General features: G+C 45.7%; 1 protein-coding gene across 1 annotated transcript in view; it reads left to right on the forward strand.

Annotated features, from left to right (window-relative positions):
* Positions 1–23,062, forward strand: part of Hunk (hormonally up-regulated Neu-associated kinase) — a 108,051-nt gene that overhangs the window by 25,611 nt on the left and 59,378 nt on the right. The window contains exon 3 of the mRNA XM_015478338.2: positions 20,971–21,263. Coding sequence (XP_015333824.1) covers positions 20,971–21,263 — 293 coding nt within the window. The remainder of the gene's footprint in view (positions 1–20,970; positions 21,264–23,062) is intronic.

Here is a 23,062-nt window from a genome sequence, read left to right on the forward strand (position 1 = left end):
TTTGAAAAGACCCTATTTCCAAATAAGGGCATATTCACAGATAGTGGAGATTAGGACCCCTGTGTCTGTTTTTGGATGAGGGACACAATTCAACCCATAGCATTATGCTGTGTTTTTTCTTACTATCTCCAAGAAGGATTGCCGGCCCCTCAAATCAAAGAGCAAGAGACAGGCAAGGTCCAGGGGCAGTGGAAGGGATGGGGTCTTAGGGCCCAGAGATACACAGTTGTTCCTTGGTATCTGCAGAGGGTTAGTTCCAAGATCCCCTTAGAGACCAAAGTCTGCACATGTTCAAGTCCCTTAAATACAGCAAAATAGTGTTGCATTTGTATATAACCTGTGCTCATCCTTTTACATACTTCAAATCATCTCTAGATAGCTTTTAATACAATTTAAATGCTTTGTAAATAGTTGTATTGTTTAAGGAATAATAACAAGGAAAAAGGTCTGTCTATATTCAGTACAGATGTGATATTTTCCATCCATGAATGGTTGAATTGTGGACGTACAACTGTGGATACGGCCTGACTGTTCTGTCCGGGCATTGGTATTCCTTGGACTTGGAGAAAGAGCTGTGCCTGGACCCCCAGGTAGCTGAGTTGCCCTCTGTTCCCTGTGTTCCAGAAGTAAGGCAAGGATGACTGATGTCAGACTGCCTCTGCCTGAAGTGAAGTATTTGGAAAGTTTGAGAAAAGACAGGTTTTGTAAAAACTAAGAGATCTGATATTTAAGTGGAGCCTTCACCATCCGTGAAGCTTCCCATTGACCTGCCTAAATAGTTTGTGAGGAGCCTCATAAAGAAGACCGTTTATGGGCTGGGGCTGGGGCTCAGGGGTAGAGTGCCTGCCTTGCACGTGTGAGGCACTAGGTTCGATCCTCAGCACCACATAAAAATAAATGAATAAATATTTGTGTCCATCTACAACTAAAAAATTTTAAAAATAAAAAGAACACCATTGGTGAGCCTCTTGTCTTTTGTGGTTGAGTGTTATGAGCATTTCTAATGTATGTTATTGTGGAATCAGTTTTAATGATTCCAAGTGGCTCCTGTTATCACCCCCTTGCATGGTTCCCAACAAATATTTAAGTATAAGAGGAAAAAAGCTCATTCTGTCCTTGGCTCCATGGAGGAAAGGATTTTAAAAGTCAAGGCTGGCAACAATTCCCTGCTGGACCGACCTCACTACATTCTGTATTAATTTCCTGGGGCCACTGTGAGAAAGTCCAACAGATGAGGGGTATGGTTGGGCTTAAGGCCATGGAGATGGTGGAGACGTTTGCTCACCGTTTTGAAGGCCAGAAGTAGGAAATCAAGCTGCGCTCCCTCTGAACCTAGAGGGAGGCTTTTTGCCTGGTTTCTGGGGGTGGCCTGTGTATGTAGCCTTTGGTCGCCTTCGGTGTTAGCTACTGTGGGTGGTTTGCATATGTTCCTTGGAACTCACATCCTGGAAAATTAGTCCCCAGTGTACAGAACTGAGAGGTGGGACTCCAGGTGTTCAGTCATGGGGCTCCACCCATGAATGGATGATGCTGTTCACATGGGACCTGGGTGGTTAGCAGTGGGGTGAGGCCCTCTGTTTGTCTTCTGCATGCATCTGCTGGCCCTTCTGATTTTCTGCCATGTACAAGGCCCTCACCAGAAGCCAGGCAGAAGCCAGCTCCTTGCTCTTGGATTTCTCTAGGAACCATGAGCTAAAACAATTTCTTCCCTTTCTAAATTACGCAGTGTATTACAGCAACAGAAAGCCGATCGAGACCCTCGTCACTCTATCTCTGCCTCCGTCTGCACGTGGCCTTTCCTCTGTCTGTCTGCGTCTCCTCCAGCCACATCAGATTAGGGGTCCACCTAAGTGACCTCTCTTAACTGATTATATCTGCAACCCTATTTCCAAGTGAGGTCACATTTGGAGGTCCTGGGGGTTAAGACTTGGTCATATATGTTGGGGGGAACCCAGTTCATCCCACAGTATGCTCTAAATCCAATCCGTTGTCCTTACCCCTGAGCATTCCATCTCCCCATTTCCCTCTTGGCCATTTTCTGCTTCTCCAGGCCTCTGTCTCACTCCTCCATCCTCCCCAGGCCTCTGGGAGTTCCACCTCTGGCTCTCTTTGGATTTCTCTCCTGTTGCTCAATGACTCTGCCATGTTCTGGTCTACCCTCCTTCACCCTCTCCCCTAGTTGGCAGAATCCATCCTGTCTAGAACAAACCTTTGTCCTGCCACAGTCCCGCCAAGAAAACCATGACCAGTTCCTTGATAATCGACAGAGCAAAGTCTGAATGAGTCCTGTGTCCGGGGCTCCCAAGGCAGTGCCTGTGCCACTTCAGAGTTTCTCCCCCAGCGCCGTTGGCTTGGGGCCGGTGAGGTGGGTTCTCCGTTCTCTGTGGGCACCCGTGGCTGCCTCTGCTCTCTGCTGTGCCTTTCCAGCCCTATCTGCTGAAATGCTGTGTGCACCATGGAGCCTGCCCCCGTCCGCCCAGCCTGGAGCACTTTGTCCGTCTCCTTGCTCTGCCTCCTGCATCCCCCCTCACATTCCTCATGGCATCTGGGCATTAATGAGTATTGTAGGATTGCTTAGGGTAGAACCAGTCTCACTGATTAAAACAAACAAGCAAAACAACCACAATGATCCAGAGCACAACGGTGCTGTGCCTGTCATGATTTCTCACCGACAGTGGCTACTTAGACAATCTCGGGGTAGGAAGATCTATGTGGAAGCTCTGGCTGCACTTTTGAGGTTTCATCATGGTCCAAAGGTTTCCTCTTTGAGTTTGCCTCTCATAATAAGGCCCTCCTGAGCCCTGCGTGCACAGGGCAAAGTCAGTCCAGGGGTTATTGTGGTTTATTTTTTAACTTCCTGATGGCCTGGATGCAGAGGGGTTGGAAAGAATTTCCCAGACAGGTTTCAGGACAGACCAGCTGCCATAATCCTCAAGTGCTGCATTAGATTCCAGGCACTGCCATTAACAATGTACCAAGACGTGGGTGGCTTAGAACAACAGAAATGTACAGTCACACAGTTCTGGAGCCTAAAAGTCCCAGATGGAGGTGGTGACAGGGCCACGTGCCTTTGAAGGTGCAGGGAAGCATCCTTCCCAGGCCTCTCTCCCGGCTTCCCATGGTTCCTCGACATGGCAGCAGAACTTCAGGCTTCCCAGAGTTCTCCCTGTGCATCAGCATCTAAATTTCCTCTTTTTGTAAGGATACCAGTCATTCTGGATTAGGCTCTGCCCTAATGACCTCATCTTCACTAATTGTCTGCAGTAGCCCTGTTTGCAAATAGAGTCACATTCTGAGGCCCTGGGGGCTGCACTTTAACAGGAGCTCTTTCAGGAGACACTATTGAACCCATAGCAAGTACTAGCCAGGGCTCTCCTGAGGGTCTGGGAGTGTCTGCTGGGTGATTTGTGCAGGGCACTGAAGTTCCTCAGGTCAGAGGGATACTCCCTCGGAGGTGAGGGGAAGAGGGTGACCATCTCCATCCACCCATCCTCTGCTCCTTGGGAAGACAACTTGGGGATTATATATCCGGTTGCTGGTACACAGCTGGCAGTTCTGGATGTGGAGGCCCCAGGCTGGTGACCAAGAGTGACAGGCCTGGACAGAGGGTGTAGGCAGTGGTCGGCCTGCTCTTCCAGCAGCCAAGAATAGTAGGCCCTCTTGGAAGGAGACTTCAGGATCTCAGACTTAAGAACTGAGCATCAGACACATCTGTCTTAGCTGAGTTTGTCAGTTCCCCTTTTCTGTGGGCCCTGACCCACCCATGCTGTCTCTTCCTCTGTAAACCAAGTTCTGATAACAAGTGACTAAAACAGATAGTTATCTCCTAGGATGCAGTGTATATAGGTTTGGGAATTATGCTTTTTAAGATAGTGCTGTTTTTCCCTGCTTACACTGAATTATCTGATGTAACTACCTACAGTGACCTAGGGCCCCTGGGATGTCCAGCTCAGGCCTGACCCAGATCCGATCACACTGCTAGATGTCAAGAATCAGCTTGGCCATGCGTTGAGAGTCAAATCCAGGCCCAGTCATGTCCCAGCTGGGCGACCCTAGGGCAAGTTTCTTGCTCTGTGTAAACCAAAGAGGGAAAGTACTAGAATCTTCATTAGGTGGCACAGAGTTGACATGAGACATATAAAATGGGTCTTGCTTGTCAAATGCTTACTAAGTGGGACCAGTCTCAATTTGAGCTTTACAGGGTATGATGAGTGTGGCCCCAATGTGCTTCTTTTTGTTTTCATGCTATGTGGTTGACAAAGAAGTGTCCAAATCAATGTTATGCCCATTGACAGCTCCACCAGATAAGTTAGACCAGTTTGAATACAGTCATCCCTCGGTATTCATGAAGCATGGGTTCTAGGATCTCCCCAGCCTCAGTGGATACCAAAGTCTGTGGATGCTCATGTCTTTGAAGTCAAATGGCATAGGATTTGCATATAATCTACACACACCTTCCCTTATAGTTTAGATCATCTCTAGATTACTCATAATACCTAATACAATGTCAATGCTCTATAAGTAATTGTTGTACTATATTATTGGGAGATAAAGACAAAGAAAACAAAGTTTCTACCTGTTCAGTGCAGAGCAGCTGTAGTCTTAACTACAGAGGATGTGAATGAGACTCTAGGCCAGGGATGGGATTCAATGGTGGGAGACTATAGCAGGGAGTGGCTGCATGTCATTCTCATGGGTTTATTGTAGTGCTCGGTGTGTAGAGAATTCAAATTTTGCTTTTTGGAACTTTCTAGAATTCTCCCCACCTCCACCAACAAACATAGTATTTTCTATCTCAAATTGGTTTACTATTTGGAGGTGGAATCCAGGGATATGAAGGACTATTTACAAAGTTTAAGTTATATTGCCTGAGTGGTTCATTGATCTGTACCATGGATGGTGCTTAATTATATTGTTTATGCGATGATGAAAATAAAAATGTGTTCAGTATCATGAGATCCATACTACTGATCCATTTTTTAAAAAAATCATACAAATCAAAGTATCTAATTTTTCTTTCTTACTTTCTTTTTTTGATGGAGAGGGAGAGGTTAGATTTGCAACCAGTACATCTTATTTCCCATGAAAGCAACATTAAAATCTTTCCAACCTTATTTTGACATAACAAAGCTCCACTAATTGTGATGAAAGAAATGGATAACTGATGCTTGACCCAAATTCGCAGAGTGGGACCAATAGGATAGGAGATCACAGACTGAGAAGAAAAACTCTAATCACAGCTATTCCTCCACTTAGAATTTTTTAAAAATCTCAGAATTTAGAATGTGTTTTCATAGTTGGTGATCACATTCTTTTAAATGGGAAACATCCCTTTGAAGTCTGATAGTCTGCTTTCTTGAAATGATTCTTTCATCGGACTTGACTATATACATATTCATGTTGTTGTCTGTTTTTATTTCATATCATTTTACTAGTTTTTTTAACCATAGGAATAGTTTTAAAAAGTTTTCTAGGCACTGAAAATACTATTGAGTTGAAATTAATTCTTGCCCACTCAGGTTAATTTATTCTTGGAAAAAAATTACCTTTATAGGGAGGTGGTTGATTAAATGTTGAATTAGAATTCTAACATTTTAAATAGAGTTCTGAACATTAATTTCTTGGATAGAATTAAATGTATTTCAATCTTGGAGTAGCCATGGTGCCTTGTGTGACGCTATGTGAGTTCCCAGACCTCCATTAGAGAAAGCTTGCCCCTCCCATTATTGGGGAAAAAAACCCCCCCAAAACCAACCAACCAAACAAACAACACTAAAAGCATCTAACACTAACAGCATCACTAAAAGCACTAGTCCTTCCTAAAATGGTCACGTTTTCAGAGGGATTGTTCCATTCTGCATATTCAATGAGATGAGATTCAGAGGTGTTTGGAGAATGTAAGTGCACTGTTTCAAGTTAATCTTCCTAAAACATTCTCAGATTGTGTCTAATAGGATGAACAATATTGGTTTAACATGGTTGGTTTCCCTCTTTTTGTTTTCTGCTAGCTGATTTAGGTGATGTTACTCTTAAGTCATCTACCATTTAAGAAAACTAAACAAAGTCAGTTAAAAAAAATTGCTAATCTGGTTGCTTATTTGGGTGAAGACTATGCATTTCTCATTCAATGGTTTCCTTACTGAACTTACAGAAAGGGTTTTAAAGGCCTCTTTATGGGATTTGTTACTAGTTTTTTTTTTTTTTTAACTGCTTTAATGGTTAAAATTGTTTCTTCCTATTATCAGCTTTGTCTGTCCAGTATTCAAATCATGGCCATACACCAATGAATTGCCTTTTAATGTTCCAATGTGAAATCCAAGATGCTTTTCTTTTTTTTAATTTTCTCAATTGTTTTTTATTTTCAGTACCATAGATTTTTTTGCTCATCTTTATTCTTTCTTCTGCTTGCTTTAGATTTATTTCACTCTTTCTAAATTCTTGAGTAATAGTTTAGATTTTTTATTTGAGATTTTCTTCTTTTTTTTTAAATTTTTATTGTTGGTTGTTCAAAACATTACATAGTTCTTGGTATATCATATTTCACACTCTGATTCAAGTGGGTTATGAACTCCCATTTTTACCCCGTATACAGATTGCAGAATCACATCAGTTACACATCCATTGATTTACATATTGCCATAGTAGTCTGTTGTATTCTGCTGCCTTTCCTATCCTCTACTATCCCCCCTCCCCTTTTTTTCTCTTTCTTTCTCTTTCTCTCTCCTTTCCTTTATTTTCCTCTTCNCCTCCCCTCTTCTCTCTCTACCCCCTCTACTGTAATTCATTTCTCCCCCTTGTATTTTTTTTCCCTTTCCCCTCACTTCCTCTTGTATGTAATTTTGTATAACCCTGAGGGTCTCCTTCCATTTCCATGCAATTTCCAAGATGCTTTTCGACATGGATTTGCTTTAGGAAATCTTCTTTTGGAGTCTACTCTTTTGGCCCCTTTCAGTGTCTTTATGTTTTTACTAAATTTTGTATGGTAAAGAGTAAAAAGGGCATTTATTTGATGTTTCCTAAACTTTGAGCATCACTAAAAGCAGATGATTAAAGGAAAACTCATGTGATGAAGGCAAATCAAGAGACGGTGGCTTCCTTTTTCAAAGATGAGCTGGAAGCATACTTGTGCAGAGTTGAGATACAAAAGATACATTTATTTGTGGAAAAGTTAATAACTTAAAATAGTAAGTTTGTTGAAATTCACGAGCTGGGAAAACGTGCGACAGAAAAGCCCCGGGTGTTGTGTTTGCTTGGAGATTCCTTGACAACTCTTTGGAGCTGAGTTTGCTTAAGTCACATGACTTTCTGTAGGTGCTTCGGCTTCTGTCCTGTAGATCTGTTGCTTCCTTTCTTATCACTAAAGTCATTGACAAGTTTAACTGGAGGTTATGGGCTGAGTTGTGTCCACCCCCCCACAAATTCATACCTTGAAGTCCTAACCCTGAGTACCACAAGATGTGACTGTGTTTGGAGATATGCTCTTGAAAGAATTAAGTAAATTTAAATGAAATTGTGAGATTGGGCCCTGATCCCATGATGGGTGTCTTCATAAGAGGAAATCTGGGACAGACACACACAGAAGTCCATGTGACAGCGTGGCGAGAAGATGCTACAAGCCAAGGAGAGAGGCCTCAGAAGAAACCAACTCCGTTGGCGTCTTGTTCTCAGACACTCTGCCTTCAGAGTTGTGGAACCGTGGATTTCTGTGCGTTTAGCCACCCAGTGTGTGCACCTTTGTCATGGCGGCCCTAGCCAACGAATACATGGGAGATACTAATGAAAGTGACCGAAAGAGCAACCTGGGTTAAAAGAAGAAAAAGGAATCAGGACCTAAGTCGGGATCTCAGGCATTCTCCCCGGCAGCCCCCGCCCTGTGCACACACAAGTGCAAGCACATGCCCACCTCCCACTGAGTGCCTTTGTTATCTGCTTGTGCATTCCATGCTCTTCCTGAGAGCCATTATCTGCTGTGGGTGGAAGCAGAGCTTCTGAATTCCCATCAAGCGGAAAGGAGGCCCGGAGGATTCATGGAGTCCTTGCAGGAACACAAATTTTGCTTTATTCAGACTGACACAATAAAGGCACATGAATAAATCAGTGCTGAGTGGAAAAAAGGCCTAGTTTTCCCTTTTTGATGAACACAGCATGGAGGCTGGCCCTGACACTGAGCGTGGGATTTAGGCGGAGGGGAGGGAATTCTCCTGTTCCTGTGACATAGTGGAGCACCTGCAGAGGTGTGCTGAGGACCTCCTCTGAATGGCAGCCAGTGGCTCAGGACTGGGGGTCAGGCGCCATGGGAAGGACTCCTGTGCTCAGTGTAGTGCACAACTGTTATTCCAGCTTTCCTTTTCTGGAGCCACCACGTCTGTCCCTCCTCGGGGTTTTGTCCGTCCAGCCTCGCAGCACCACCTCCCTTCCTTTCCTCCTTCCCTTTCCTCCTCCTCTCTCTTTCTTTCCTTCCTTCCCTCTTAGCACCATCTGCTGATACCCACGGTATCATGATCCCACTGTGCTGTCAGAAGGTCCCCGTGTGCTAAGCGCTTTGTGTGATTCACCTTGGCTGCCATTTTTAATCCCCAGGTTGCTGATGAACAATCTGAGGTTTGATTGAGATGGTAGGGATTTCTCAGCACTGGAACTCTGACGGCAGGTGTGTTCTAAAAGGCATGATTTAATTTCACGTGGCTTTGCCTGATGAGAAAATGGAGCACATCTTCATTTCTTTACTGGACTTTTTAGTTGAGTGCGAGGTATTAGGCAGGTAGTGTGCTGGGTCCCAGCACTTAGCGGGTAAGTGATCTGGATAAAGCCATGTGGCTAGAGCTTAGCTCTCTACTTACATTCACTTCTTGCCACAGGTGGCTGTTGAAAACTTGGAGTGTGCCTAAATGTAAAAGATGTGGGCTTGGGGATGCAGCTCAGTTGTAGGACACTTGCCTAATGTGTGCACAGTCCTGGGTTTGATCCCTAGCACTGGGGAAAAAAAATTTGCTGCAGGTATATAAATGCACATCAAACTTCAAAGACCTAGTACGAAAAAGAGCTTATAAAATCACATGCTGAGATGATCATGTTTTGGATAAATTAGGTTACAGAAAATATGTTAATTGATTTCATCTGTTTCTCTTTACCTTTTTTATGTGGCTACTAGAAAATGTAAAATTATATATGTGGCAGGCATATTTTGATCAGACAACACTGGACATGTGGCTGAGCTATGATTTTAATATATATATATATATATATATATATATATTTTGGTACTGGGGATTGAACTCAGGAACACTCAACCACTGAGCCACATTTCCAGCCCTATTTTATATTTTGTTTAGAGAGAGGATCTCACTGAGTTGCTTAGTGCCTCGCTTTTGCTGAGGCTGGCTTTGAACTTGCCATCTTCCTGTCTCAGCCTCCCGAGCTGCTAATATTATAGGCGTGCACCATGGTGCCCAGCCATGATTTCAATCTTTTTTTTTAATACTTTATTTTTTAGTTGTAGTTGCACACAATACCTTTATTTTATTTATTTTTATGTGGTGCTGAGGATCGAATCCAGGGTCCTGCATGTGCTAGGCGAGCGCTCTACCGCTGAGCCACATCCCCAGCCTCATGATTTCAATCTTAATTCAAATGTTGTACCTGGAACTCCAGGGGCTTCTCATGTATCATTCTGATGGAGGAACATCGGGTTGCTCAGAGGTGATAGTGATTCCTCCTGATCAGTAATTGACTCCATAGTTCTGGGCTGGAGGTGAATCAGAACATCATGGCGGAGGGTGTGAAGGAGGAAAACAGCTCAGGACATGGCAGGCAGGAAGCAGAGAGCACTCCTCTAAACAAGCAAAAAATATATACCCCAAAGGCGCACCTCCAAGGACCTACCTCCTCCAGCCACTCCCTACATGTCTACAGTTACCACCCAGTTAATCCAAATAGGTGGATTAATCCACAGATTAAAAACTCTTATAATCCAGTCATTTCACCTCTGAACATTCTTGTGTGTCCCACAGTTGGCTTTTGGGGGACACCTCATATCTAAACCGTAACAGGGTACATTGAAATTTGGTGTGGTGTTATAACAAGGTGAGCCTAGTTAACACTAGTGAAATTGCTGAAGATGGTAACTTTTAAGTTATGCATTTTTTTTTAAACTGCAGTAAAAAAGTAAAAAAAAAAAAATGATGAACAGAAATGTAAGGAGTGTCTTCTGGGACTCATATAAAAGCATTTAAAGAATGATAAGGGTTTGACCAATAGCAACAGGACTAAAGTAAAAATGGATAGAATATAAGGTAATCAGAATAAAATCTGTTTCCAGAACAAGAAAAGTGGAGGGGGAGGGGAGAGGGCCTGGGGCCAGATCATGAAGGACATTTATGTCTCATCAAGGAATCTGGCCTTCAGATTTGCTAGCACCAGTTGGTGCTGTAACTATCCTTAGGAAGAAACCCTGGGGCCTTGACTTGAGAGGGAAGGGAAAGGGCAGAGGGCTACCTGGAGAGACAGGCTATGAGGAGGGGAGGGGACGAGGTACCAGGTGGGGATGGCAAGGCCCGAACTGCAGGTGGTAGGGAGGGCTGGGGTGTGGGCTGCCTGCTTGGGGTGTCCCCTACACAGTGGGGCCGCCTCTCTGAGTTCACTGTGGCTGGTGGGGGGCAGTCGTGCAAAACCAACCCCTTATCTTTTGGATTTCTTGCCTCTGTGTGCTTTTAGATTATGTAAGTAGGTGCTTCCTGTCCCTTGTCACTGACTGACTTTGGAGAATTAGAAATGGGGCCCAGTTGGGAAAAAGTGGCGCAGAAAGAGCTGCTGGAGGAGCAAATGGGAATTTAAAGAGATTCATTCTGATTTTTAGCTAATACATTAATCAGTTGGCTTCAGAGACCAAGCGTGGTGGAGACTTCCTAACATGAATGACACAGGGTCTCTGGAAACTTGAAATCTGTTGTCTTCTGGGCCTTTTGCACTATTCCAAAAGCCAAAGAAAAGGAGGTTTGCATTGCTGTTTTAATTAGTACCTCATCTTCCATTGAGATTACTGAGTTTTGGTGAACTCTGACCCGGAAGCAATTTGGGTTTTACTTGGCCTCACTTTTTCCTTCTGGATCGTGAATTCGTGTTGTTGACGACAAAGGAAGAAGCATGTTGTATCCCAGTCATCGTGGGCTTTCTGGTAAGAGTTCCAGCGACCTGCAGACCGCCCTGGGATGTCAACCCGCCTCCTACCTGCTCCCTTTCACATTCTCTCCTCTCCTGCAGGAACGGAATCCTCGTTTCCCACCAGCAGGATGTGTTTCCAGGGTGATTTGTTTAGTGACTTGGAGCTGGAGCAGGGCAGGCCCAGAGTGTCCCTGGGAAAGTGGTTTCACAACTCCACAGGGTGGGCGTGGGAGGGTTTCCCAGCCCTGCCCCGGGAGCCGGCTTTACCCAGCCCCAGGTAATGTCAGTGTGGACAAGATGGGTCCTAATCAGCTCTGAGATTTCAACTGGGGAAGAAAGCTTTTTTCCCTTCTTTTCCCAAAATGGGGAAAGGATACTTTCTCCCTTCCTCATTTACAGAAGGAGAGATTTGAGCTCTCAGCAGGAAGGAGGCCCGTGGGGAACCAGGGGTCAGAAACAGATGAGCTTGACGATATAAATAGCAGCAATTAATGGGCCCCTATAACAGACAGCCCTGTGTGTTTGCTGTCTACCATCGTTTCTCTGCGAATCGGAGCAACACCGAAATTAATTATGAAGCCAGCAAAGGATATTTTCTGCTTCCTGTTAAATAAGTATCATCCACACAGGGGCACGTTCCACCCCGATGGTTTTGCACACATCTTCTTTGGAAGAAGGCGTGAAACCAATTTATTTTCAAAACGTCCCACCGGGTCACGCTAATTAGCACAGTTTTCAGCCCTTTTACACTGAATTCGGGCTTAGGCTGCAGCGCAGAGCTCTTGGTCTCTTGCATTTTCTTCCTGGCTTTGGGGGCTTCCCTTTTTGCCCACCCTGCCCAATCCATTTCACCCAGCCTGGTCAACCAGATTTTCCTGTTTATAATGAGATTTACTAAGCAAGCTATACGAATAACTTGGTTAGTCTGCTCAGGCTGCCGTAACAAGATACCCGGAGACTCTGCCGTTGTAAACCACAGGAGTTTATTTATTTTCTCACAGTCTGGAGGCTCAAGTCCCAGATCAAGATGCCAGCAGGCTTGCTGTCTCCTGAGGCCCCTCTTTGTCCTGCATGTATTCATCTTCTTGCTGTGTCCTGGCATGGCCTTGTCTCTGCGTGCACACCACTGGTGACTCTCTTCTTATAAAGTCACCCGTCCTATTGGATGGGGGACTCACTCTGACATCACCTTAATTAAGACCTTATTTAACCTTAGTTCTTTTCAAATGCTTTTTTCAAATACATTCATGTTGAGGGTTAGGAGTTTGACCTATAAATTTGGTAGGGGATATAACTCAGCCCAGACAAGTTCTAGTTAATAGAATCTTTTTTTTTTTTTTTTAAATCCAAGTATACTCGGATTCTTTCATTTATTTAAGAAATATTCCTTGAGTCCTGTCTTTGTGCGGTGCTGTTCAGGATGCCACATACACCGTCAGTAAAGAGGACAGGACCATCCCTTCCTTCCTGGGGTCAGAAAGACCCCCACATCCAGTCATTGAGTTCTGAAGGATCTTAGAGGTGCTAAGTGGCTCTGGGAAAAGAGACTAGAACCAGGGGACTGTGAGTGCAGGTTGTGTGGTTGGAAGTAGGGCCTGGGAAGCCTCTGTCTGAGCGGGAACATTTCCACAAAGTCTTGCAGGTGAGCGAGAGAGTGTGTGGCTGAGGCTCCAGGTGGCAATGTACCTGTGTCACCCGAGGGCCAGTGAGGAGGTCAGCAGGGAAAGCTGGAGGGGAGGAGGACAGAAACAGTGAGGGGATCAGACAGCATCTTCAGGACTTTGGCTCTTGGGTGTGTTTTCATGGATCTGGGGAGTTTTCCTGCCCTCCTAGATTAGCTGCTCTGGAGAAGGTGGCAGATGGCTCAGACAAGTTTGGGAGGGAGAAAGTGTATCGGGCAGGAGCTCCACCCAGATTTAGCCGTTGGAGTGGGAGGGACTTTAGAGGGGCAGGAGGGGTTAAGGGTGAAGAATGAAGGTCCCTTGGCCATGGAACCCTGGGTCCCCCGACAGCCTGCTTTAACACAGGTGATGTAAGCTCTCCCCTAACCCCCAGCTCTTAGCCAAGTCTTTAGGAAGCGAGAAACTGCTTCCTACAGTTGAAAGGCTTGAATTTGGCAGCGATCTTAAATTTCTTTCTCGGCTCAGACTCACCCAGAGCCATGCAGGCTCCTGTTATCCACTTTCTAGCGTTGGCATTTAGCCAATGGCTGCTGTCCAGTCCAGTGTGGAACCCACCAGACACCCACATAATTGGGGAAGAGCGGGAGTGGAGCCATCCATCCATCCATGCACATATCCATCCACCCATCCAATCCTCCACCCTTCCTCTCTTCCTCCACCCTCCTTCCTCTCCTCTTCCCTTCACCTGTATGCATTGGCTCTGTCATCATCCAGAGCATGTTCACTGAGCTCCATCTCTGTCCTGACACTGCCAGGCACTGGGCATCTGAGGGTGAGCCACCTTTTGGAATATCACAAGGACTGGTGCCAGAGGGGAGTCTGGAAGTGTGTTCTAGGGAAAGAATAAATGCCTTGAAGGGTGAGAAGGACTGAATCCAATAGGCCTAACCCCAGAGTCTGGGCGGGGTGGGGGTCTGGAGTGGGGAGAATTTTGTGCTGTGAAAAAATAATATAGTAAGAAAAATCCTTACTATAATCTGGTGAGAGATGGGGAAAAACAGAAGAGGGTAAGAGGATTGTGGATGCTGGGGTGGGCCACACTGTTGTAAGGCTCTCTCAGAAAGTGGCGTATTTCGGAGGGGGCTCCGTAAACTCTGCATCACAGTCACTCACTGGCTCAATCCATGTCCACAGGTGGCGTTGACATTCGAGCATTTCAGAGGTGGAAGGGAATCTCTGGTCTACCTATCTTGTAGTTGAGGAAGCTGAGGACTTAAGTAGGCAGAGGTGTCCAGGAACTTACAACGACCCCCCTGGGGGACTGGTAGCTTTTTCTACTCGGTCATTCATTCCTTCCCTCCCTCTTTGCTCTTGACCTGCTAGGTGCTGGGAGGCCATATGCAATTCCTGCCTTTTGGAAAGTACAGGGGAGGGTGTCACAAACAGCCACGTGTGGGTGATGGATGTGACAGTGGGGGAGGAGTTGCAGGGGGAAGCAACATGTAACCGGAGGCCAGAGAGAAGGAGTGAGAGTTGGGAGCTCTTGTGGAAGGAAATTCCAGGCAGGGGTGGGTGGGAGTCAGAGGACATTAAAGGAGTATAACCCAGGTCTGTGCAGCAGTCAGGAAGGAACAGAAGAGGGGTGGTTAGGAGGTGGAGGGGACAGGGGCAACCCGGGAATGGGGTGGTAGAGGAGAGGAGAGGTTAGGGTTGAGGAGGGCAGCACGTTGGACCCACCTGAGCATGCCCTTCCTGCGGCCCCTGTGAGGCGCAGGGGGACATGGCCACAAGCATATTGGAGCTCAGGAAAGAGGTGTGAGCAGGACAGGTGTTTGATGGTGTTGGGAGTCAGGGCAATGGAGGAGGTGGACATGCACCTCCCTGATGGGAGGAGCGAAGAGGCCTGGGACAGACCTACCAGGCTGTTGCGCCATGTTGCTTTGCTGGGACACCCTGGACTTGCTGCAATGGGGACGGCAGGATGAGTTCGGGAGTGGAATCATGACGTCTGACCCCAGCCCTCAGTGAACGATGTCCAGCCCCCTGTTCCCGTTCCTGTAGGTAATCCTGTAGAATCATAAGATGCCTGGTGGTCCATTAGTTCTGCTTGGTGAGACTATAGAGTAGCTTAAATAGCAGGCATTTGTTTTCTTGTGGTCCTGGAGGCTGGGTGTCTGAGATCCAGGTGCTGGAAGGGCTGGTTTTTCCTGAGACCCCTTTCCTTAGCATTCAAGTGGCCATCTTCTAGCTGGATTAGGACCCTCTTGGATTAGGACCCACCTTTAGCACATAATGTACATTAATTGCTTCTTTAAAGGCCCTATCTCCAAATACAGTCACACTGGGGTTAGGGCTTCAATAGATGCATTTTAAGGGAGACACAATTTATTTGAAAAGAAATAGTAATCTACAAAGAATCAGAATCATCCCCCACAAATGGTCCTGAGGAGCCATGTGTTTTCCTAGCACATACTTGTTACCTAGAACAGGATTGGGTGAACTTTAAGTGCTTAATAAAAGTTTGTTGAAGAAGGGGGGAAATTCTTTTCAGTTTAGCACACACTAGTCATTAAGAAACCAAAGTGTTCTGGAAAGAAGCTCTTTTTTTGGCTCCTTTCCATGTAGAAAAAAAAATTCAGTTGAACAGGACCTCCCATTCCCTGTGCATTTTGATTATTTAAAACATTACGGTATAAAAGTGCTTTGATGAAAGGATGAGCTTTCTAAAGTGCAGCATACATTGTATAATGCGTAAAACATGCATGTGTATTTTTGAGATATTAAAAAGGAGTCTCTTTGATCAGTACTTTTTTCTTCCTCTCAGTCATACGGAAGGTTCGTTTTACATCTGACTTTTCCTTTTGGAGATTGGACACATTGACAATTCTCGGTGTGGCTCAGAGTAATGAATTTTAAAGGCAAGGAAGGGTGATCCAGGGCGAAAGGATGAATTTAAAATCCTGTTAACTCAGATCCTATGTAGACAGCCTCCCCTAAGTCAATATTTAAAGAAGATGGGAGACTGGATGGTTAGGAGACCACTGTTGTGGGATTTAAATGCACTTTTACTCCAGAGTAAAAAATAAAACCACTGGAATGTGGTTCAGGTTCTTGTTTCATATGCTACAACTGTGAGTCAAGGAAATGTACCATTTTTCCTCAGCTGACTCAAGCTTGGAGGCCTTTCCACTTTCTGTACAGGTTGATTCATTGAAAGTACAAAAGTAATGACAATAATGGCATCCATTTAAGGAGCATTTACCATGTGCCAGACCCTGTACTCGGAGCTTTATGTGCATCGTCTTGGGGACCAGTTGGTTTATGGAAGTGTGTGCCAGTACTGCTTCCCAGGGATTTTGTGTGTTCCTCATTCTTTTCTCCTAGTGTGTGACAAAGCCTTGGAGCATGAATCCGTTTGTTTTCCTCTGGCCCCTGTCCTCGTGGATTGGGACCCCTCTGCATCCTTTCTTCCTCCTCTCTCTTGGTAGAGCGATGCTCCCATTCCATCCCGTCTGCTCCTTTTCTTCCTCTGGGTTGTGACATCTCTCATATCTTTTATTTCTCCACCCTGTGGCTGCTGCCTAGTGATGGAGTTCTACTCTTTGTTTTTTTTTTTTTTAAGCTTTGGAGGATTTCCATTTCTTTCTTATGAGCTTAGCCAATTTATTTAAAAGTTGATTTTGCTGGTTTTATTCATCATTGGAAGGCTTTTTTTTTTTTTTTTTTTTTGATGGAGAAAGGGGCACCATGGTGGACAGTTGCCATATTATGAGACATCCTATTCCTTAATTAATGAACGAAGTTGGTGGATAGTCTGTTGTTTTCTCCTGTCACATGTCAGAACCATGCAAGACATTGCTGCTTAGTTTGTTGGGCGTTTGGGGGCCAAAAACAGATTACACTGTAGAATTCTGGGAGGCTTTGTAGCTTGGATCCATTGAAGAGCCAGGGTTATAATTTCACAGGAAATTGTTCTGCTAGGTGTGCACAGGATGGCATTGAGGCTTAGATATTGCCCTGAGCCCCCTTCCCCTGTACACACACACTCACACCCCCCAGACCAGACTGGAGTTCCTAGACAGCATTGCCCGTGACAGTCCCCCATCATGTCAGGGAATCTGCAGAGCTGGTATCAACCACAGGTGTTCTCTCTCCTGTTGTCTGAAACATGCTAAACTTGCTTATTTTACTGCCATTTGAGAACAGATTTATTTTTCTTTTAAAAAACTCTCCTGTCCACAGCCTATTTTAGTCCCCTCGTTGTACTGGGCTTTTACCCTGATAGAATCAGTGTTGGACCTGTGTTGCCTGCAAACCTGATTGCTGTCAAATTAAATTCCGTGTCTCTCTTGGCCTGCCATTGATGTTCTTTTTCTTAATTTCCCACTTATCCCCTCCCTTCCCCACTTTCAGTTGTTGTAGATGAAGCTGATAAGCGGTGTTGTGTCATCCAAGTGCCCTTGTGTTTTTCCCGGGTGTGGAGCTTGTGAGTGTAGAGGTGGATGGAAACAAGTAGGTGCCCAACTGGTTTCTGGAGAGGGAGCTTAGGTGACACCTCCTCCCGGGGGAGTGGCTGCCAGTTCAGGGTTTTCCCTGGGGGCCTCTCAACCAGTAGAACTTGGGACCTGGATATCAAATGATGGTGGGGCCCACGCCTGGTATGTTGGTTTCCTGGGACAGCTGTGGCATATTACCATCAACTTGGTGGCATAATTACTCTCTCAGGGTCTGGAGTCAGGAAGTCCAAAATCACCGCATTGGGCCAAAACCAAGATGTGCACAGGACCACGCTCCCTGCGGAGACTTCAGGGGGATGTAGACTTTGCCCTCTCAGCTTCCGGCGGCAACTGGCATTTCTGGGCTCATGGCCACACCAGTCTTTGTCTTCAAATGGCCTTCTCCTCTATTTGTACAAGATCTCCCTCTGCCTCTATTTTGTAAGGACACTTGAGAGGACATGTAGAACCCACCAGGGAATCCAATTTAATCTTACCTGGAAGTCCTTCACTGAAACCCGCATCTGCAAGACCTCTTTTCCCAAACAAAGTCCCACTGATAGGTTCCAGGGATTAGCACTTCCTATCTTTGGATGGCCATTATTCAACCTAGTACAGGCAATTAACGAGCTAAATAAATTATCCTGACCATAATCGTGTGCTCTGTTAAAAAAGGTGGATCGTATTCCCGCCTGGCGTAGTACGTTGTAAGATTTCATTGCCAAGGGGTGTAATTTTTAAAACATTGCAACACAGAGTCAAGCAGAGACAGAACTTAATTGTACTCTTCAGCATCTTTCTCTCCACCCCCCCTAAGATGATGGCAAAATATACTTGTGTGTGTGTGTATGGGGCAGGGGCTACAGGAAGAAGTGAAGTTTATAAGGCTTCTTTTATCTAGCATTCATGCAGCGAGTTGGGGCCCATCTGCGGCTGGAGTGTAACTTTAACTTCTGTGGGCTGGAAGTGTTGGCCTCTGGGACTTGGGGTGTTGCAGGTGCCCCTCTGTGTGGTGCATGCAGAGGGGGGCTCCCTAGCTAATTTGTTTCCCTCTGCTGATTGTCCTTGGCCTTGGCTGTTTTTAGGTCTTTGGATTAAGGGCCTGAGGTTCCCTAGTAAGATGAAACTTTGTTCTCCGGATGAGATAACAGGCGAAGCTGTTTATAGCTGTTTTTGCTCTGCTGGATCCAACCGTTAGTAAGCTGTTGGTCACCTATTGTGTACTGTGGCAAAAGGGGAGTGGGCCCCTGGGCCCTGTGTTAAAGTGGCTAGTGCTGTGCATCTTGAAATGCCTGTGTGCAGGGCAGTGGGCAAACAGGTGGCAAGGGGACCTGGAGAATGACGGACGTGTCCCGGGGGAGCACGAGACCCTCCCCTGCAGACAACCTGGAGACTCAGTGAGTCCATGGTGGTGCTGACTGTGGAGAGGTGGGGTGCTCCTGGGGCCGCAGAGAGCCCCGAAGTGTTTCAGCCTGAAATCAGGTTCCAGGCCCATGGATTTCGAGGCAGAGGGCAGGGTGAGTTCAGGAGGCCAGGATGGGTCACCGAAAAGATGTACTGGGCACAAAATCACGAGCCACCACACAGCTTGTAGATTCAAACAGCAACTCTTTATTCCCGAACTCACACCAGCCGTCTACAATCACGTTCTGGGGAAATCCATGTTCTCTGCCCAAATCCACCCCCAATGGGCTTCTGTCTCCCAAAAAATACTGTCTGAATCCCATGAGAACTCAAGGGGAACTCAGGCAGCAGGATACGCCCTATTCCCAGCAGGACTAACCTTAAACCTGGAACCACCCTAAACCCGGATAGTCCTAAACCGGGAACGTCCTAAACCCGGATCCGCCCTGGTCCTTGAGCAAGGTCACCTTAGATGCAATGTCACTGCAAAATGTCCTATTTCCATGAGTCCTTCCACTAAGCAACATGGGGTACGCTGGCAAGGAAATTGTCATACCTACTTGGCTAAGGACATCGATGTGGTAGTCCAGGCTGATGGGTGGTGGCTTTATTAACTTATTTGACTTAAAGTTTGCCTCTGATTTGCACTTTTTTTTTCCATTTTCTTTTTAAAAAGTCTATTTGACAGCTTTATCAAGATTTAATTAACAGGTAAAAGTGCATATATTTCCTGCGAGTCGTGTGATGCTTTGATATGTGTAGACATTGTGAACTGGTTACCAAAATCAAACTCATTAACATGACCTTCACCTCATTTATCATCATCCTCCTCCTCCTCCTCATCATCATTATTATTTTTTTTGTGTGTGTTTAGAACATTTGAAACCTACTCTTTTAGCAGTATGAAGTATGCAACAGACACTGGGTATCCCTGGATACAATGGCCCCGGAGTTCTCTTAGACATAGTAGCCCTGGGTGTCCCTTGAACAGAGACCATGGGCATCCCTTAGACACAAGGGCCCTGGGCATTCCTTAGACACAGTGGCCCTGGGGTCCTTTGGACATAAGGGCCCTGGGCATCCATTAGACACAGTGGCCCTGGGGTTCCCTTGGACACAGGGACCCTGGGCGTCCTTTGGACACAAGGGCCCTGGGTGTCCCTTGGATACAGTGGCCCTAGGATTCCCTTAGACACAGTGGCCTTGGGCGTCCCTTGATGCAATGGCCCTGGGAGTCTCTTGGATGCAGGGGCCCTGAGGGTTCCTTGGACGCAGTGGCCCTGGGGGTCCCTTGGATGCAGTAGCCCTGGGCGTCCTTTGGATGCAGTGACCCCAGCCCGGGAGGCAAGGTGCCTAATCGACAGAAAGGAAGTGGGTATGGAGGAATTGACATTATGTCAGTGGCTGGTCACATGAGAGAGGAACAGCAGGATGTCTTGGGCCTGGAGGGTGAAGAGATGATACCCCAAAAGGAACAAGGAGAGTCGGGGTAGAAAAGACGTCTTCCCTCCCTGTCCTTCTCCTTCCCTGTGTCCCTGCCTCCCACTGTTTAGGACGACTTGCTGGTGGGGAAACCGCTCCAGAGCAGCTTCCTACGGGAGGCTGAGCTGTGGGGCTGGTCCTGACTGGGCGTGGGTTCACCTTAGTGACTCACTAAGGGAGAGAGGTCAGTGTGGGAGGCCAGGGACAGCCTGGGGGTGCAGGGCTCAGAGAGGGCCAGGAGGCCAAAGCTGCATCCTTGGACAGCACCTCCTGCTGCTGCCTAACTGCACCTAGAACTGGAAACTGGGGGCAGAGTTAGGTGTTTCTGAAGTGGGCTGGAGTGGGGGGAACCAGACCCAGGGGGATGATGGAGAGTCCTGAGAAGTAGTGGGGACCTTTGCTCCAGAAGTTGGTATTCAGCTCCTGATACCCTCCCTGCAGACAGCGAAATTTGACATCAACCCTTTCCTGATCCTTCCAGGCTACCGTTCAAGTTTGCTTAAGTAAATTCCCTTCTCTCCTTTAATAAATGGATCTTTTTTTCCCCCAATGATCTCCTTTTTTTCCCTTTGATGGCATTTAATTGATTAAATTAAATTTAATCAATTAAATTGATTGATCACAGGGCTGCGCTTGCTAGGCAGGTGTTTCCCAATGAGCGGGACCCCAGTCCTGATGGTTTGGGATCCAGTGTTTCTCCTGGTGCAGAGAAGTAGCTTGTGTTTCCCTAGAGATCCCGAGAGTAGTCGAGGAGTCTCCTTTGCCCGCAGCGTCTCTTAACACCCAAGCTCTTGGTTTGTCCTCAGGTGGCCATAAAAGTCATCGATAAGAAGAGAGCTAAAAAGGACACTTATGTCACCAAAAATCTGCGGCGAGAGGGGCAGATCCAGCAGATGATTCGCCACCCCAACATCACCCAGCTCCTTGATATCTTAGAGACAGAAAACAGCTACTACCTGGTCATGGAGCTGTGCCCAGGCGGCAACCTGATGCACAAGATCTACGAGAAGAAGCGGCTGGAGGAGTCCGAGGCCCGCAGATACATCCGGCAGCTCATCTCTGCAGTGGAACACCTGCACCGCGCTGGGGTGGTCCACAGGTAAGGTCCCTGAGAGGCTGAGATGGCTGAATCTGTGCTGAGTGGACGCTCCAAGAAATGCTAAGCGACCCATCCTGTTTTGCAATTTTTCTTCCATTGGATTGTTTTATGAGTTGAGTTCAAGCCAGTATCGGGGTTCAAAGAGAGTCCAAAGGCAGAGTACCTTTTCTTGTATCCTGGCGCTGCCTTTGAATGGCTGTTTGACCTTGCACAAATTATTTAACCGCCCTGAACTTCAGTCTCTTCATCTGTAAAATGAGAATAATAATACTTCACTTTCCATTGATGTGGTGGTCAGTGAGTTCTTATGTAGAAAGAGCTTGAATGGTGTTCGGTGCACGGTTAGTACTGTATAAACGTTAGCTGCTGTTCTTGTTATTTATGAAGTCATGAGACCAACCATAGAGGTGCCTGAAAGAAAACTCAGTGATAGATGATTTTTCAGCTAGGGAGAGGGCTTTCACGGTATTATTTGCTTTCAGATGGTAGCTGCTCAATAGTTGTCTTAGTCAACTGAATTGAATCACCAAATCATGGACTTGCCCTTGAAACCAAGGGGTATTCCTCATAAATCAAACCAACCTTGCGAATAATTATGAAAATCGAACTTGCCTAGCAACTTGTTCCCTCTGGGGAGGAGGCTTCCAAGAAAGTGAATGGAAATGATGTTCTTAGCAATCTTGTGGGTGCTTACGTTGACAATAAAATACATTTTAAAAAGTTAAAAAATTTTCTAAGAAACTGTTGGCTCCACCCATAAATGCATAGTTCTTTCTTCATGGAATTATAATCAATAATTACAATGATAATTGTAATTATTGAGAAAAATCAATAATTACAGATAAAAATAAAAAATCATGTTTAATTAATTCTCACTTAAAAAGTCAGCTGATGGCATGAAGTATGCATGCACACACGTATTTGAATATTTTTAAATGGAGATATAACTCACATCCTCTAAGATCTACTTTATGAGAGTGTATAATCCAACGTTTTTAGTGTATCCAGAGTTATTCAATCATTACCACAGTCTAATTTGGGAATAATTTTATTACCCCCACAAAGAAACCCTGTTCCCATTAGACACTCCCCATGCTTCCTTGTGCCATTCCTTGGCAACCATTAGTTTACTTTATGTCTCTATGGATCGGCCTATTCTGGATTTTTCATATAAATGGAATCATATAATATATGGTCTTTTGGGATTAAGGTCTTTTGCTTAGCATGATGGTTTTCAGATTCTGTCATATCAAGTATCAGTACTTCCTTCCTTTTTATGGCTGAATAACATTCCACCATATGGATATACCACAGTCTGTGAATCTCTTCATCAACTGATGGACATTTGGGTCATTCCAGTTTTTTTGGCTGTTATGAATCATGCTTAGATGAGTGTTTATGGACAAGTTTTTGGGTGAACACATGTTTTCACTTCTCTTGTTTCTTTTGGAGAATTACATGCTTAGGGTGGAATTGCTGGGCAATTCTCAGTTTTGCCTTTTGAGGAAACACATATTTTTTTAAAAGTGCACATCTAAGCCGGGCACGGTGGTGCACTCCTATAATCCCAGCGCCTCAGGAGGCTGAGGCAGGAGGATCACGAGTTCAAAGCCAGTCTCGGCACTGGTGAGGCACTAAGCAACTCAGTGAGACCTTGTCTCTAAATTAAATACAAAATAGGGCTGGGGATGTGGCTCAGTGTTTGAGTGCCCCTGAGTTCAATCCCTAGTACCAAAAAAAAAAAAAAAAGGTAAGAATATTTTCAAATCGATGCATGCATTCTTCGATCAAGTGACGGA

This window comes from Marmota marmota, unplaced genomic scaffold (assembly GCF_001458135.2).
Source record: "Marmota marmota marmota unplaced genomic scaffold, marMar, whole genome shotgun sequence".
NCBI lineage: Eukaryota > Metazoa > Chordata > Mammalia > Rodentia > Sciuridae > Marmota > Marmota marmota.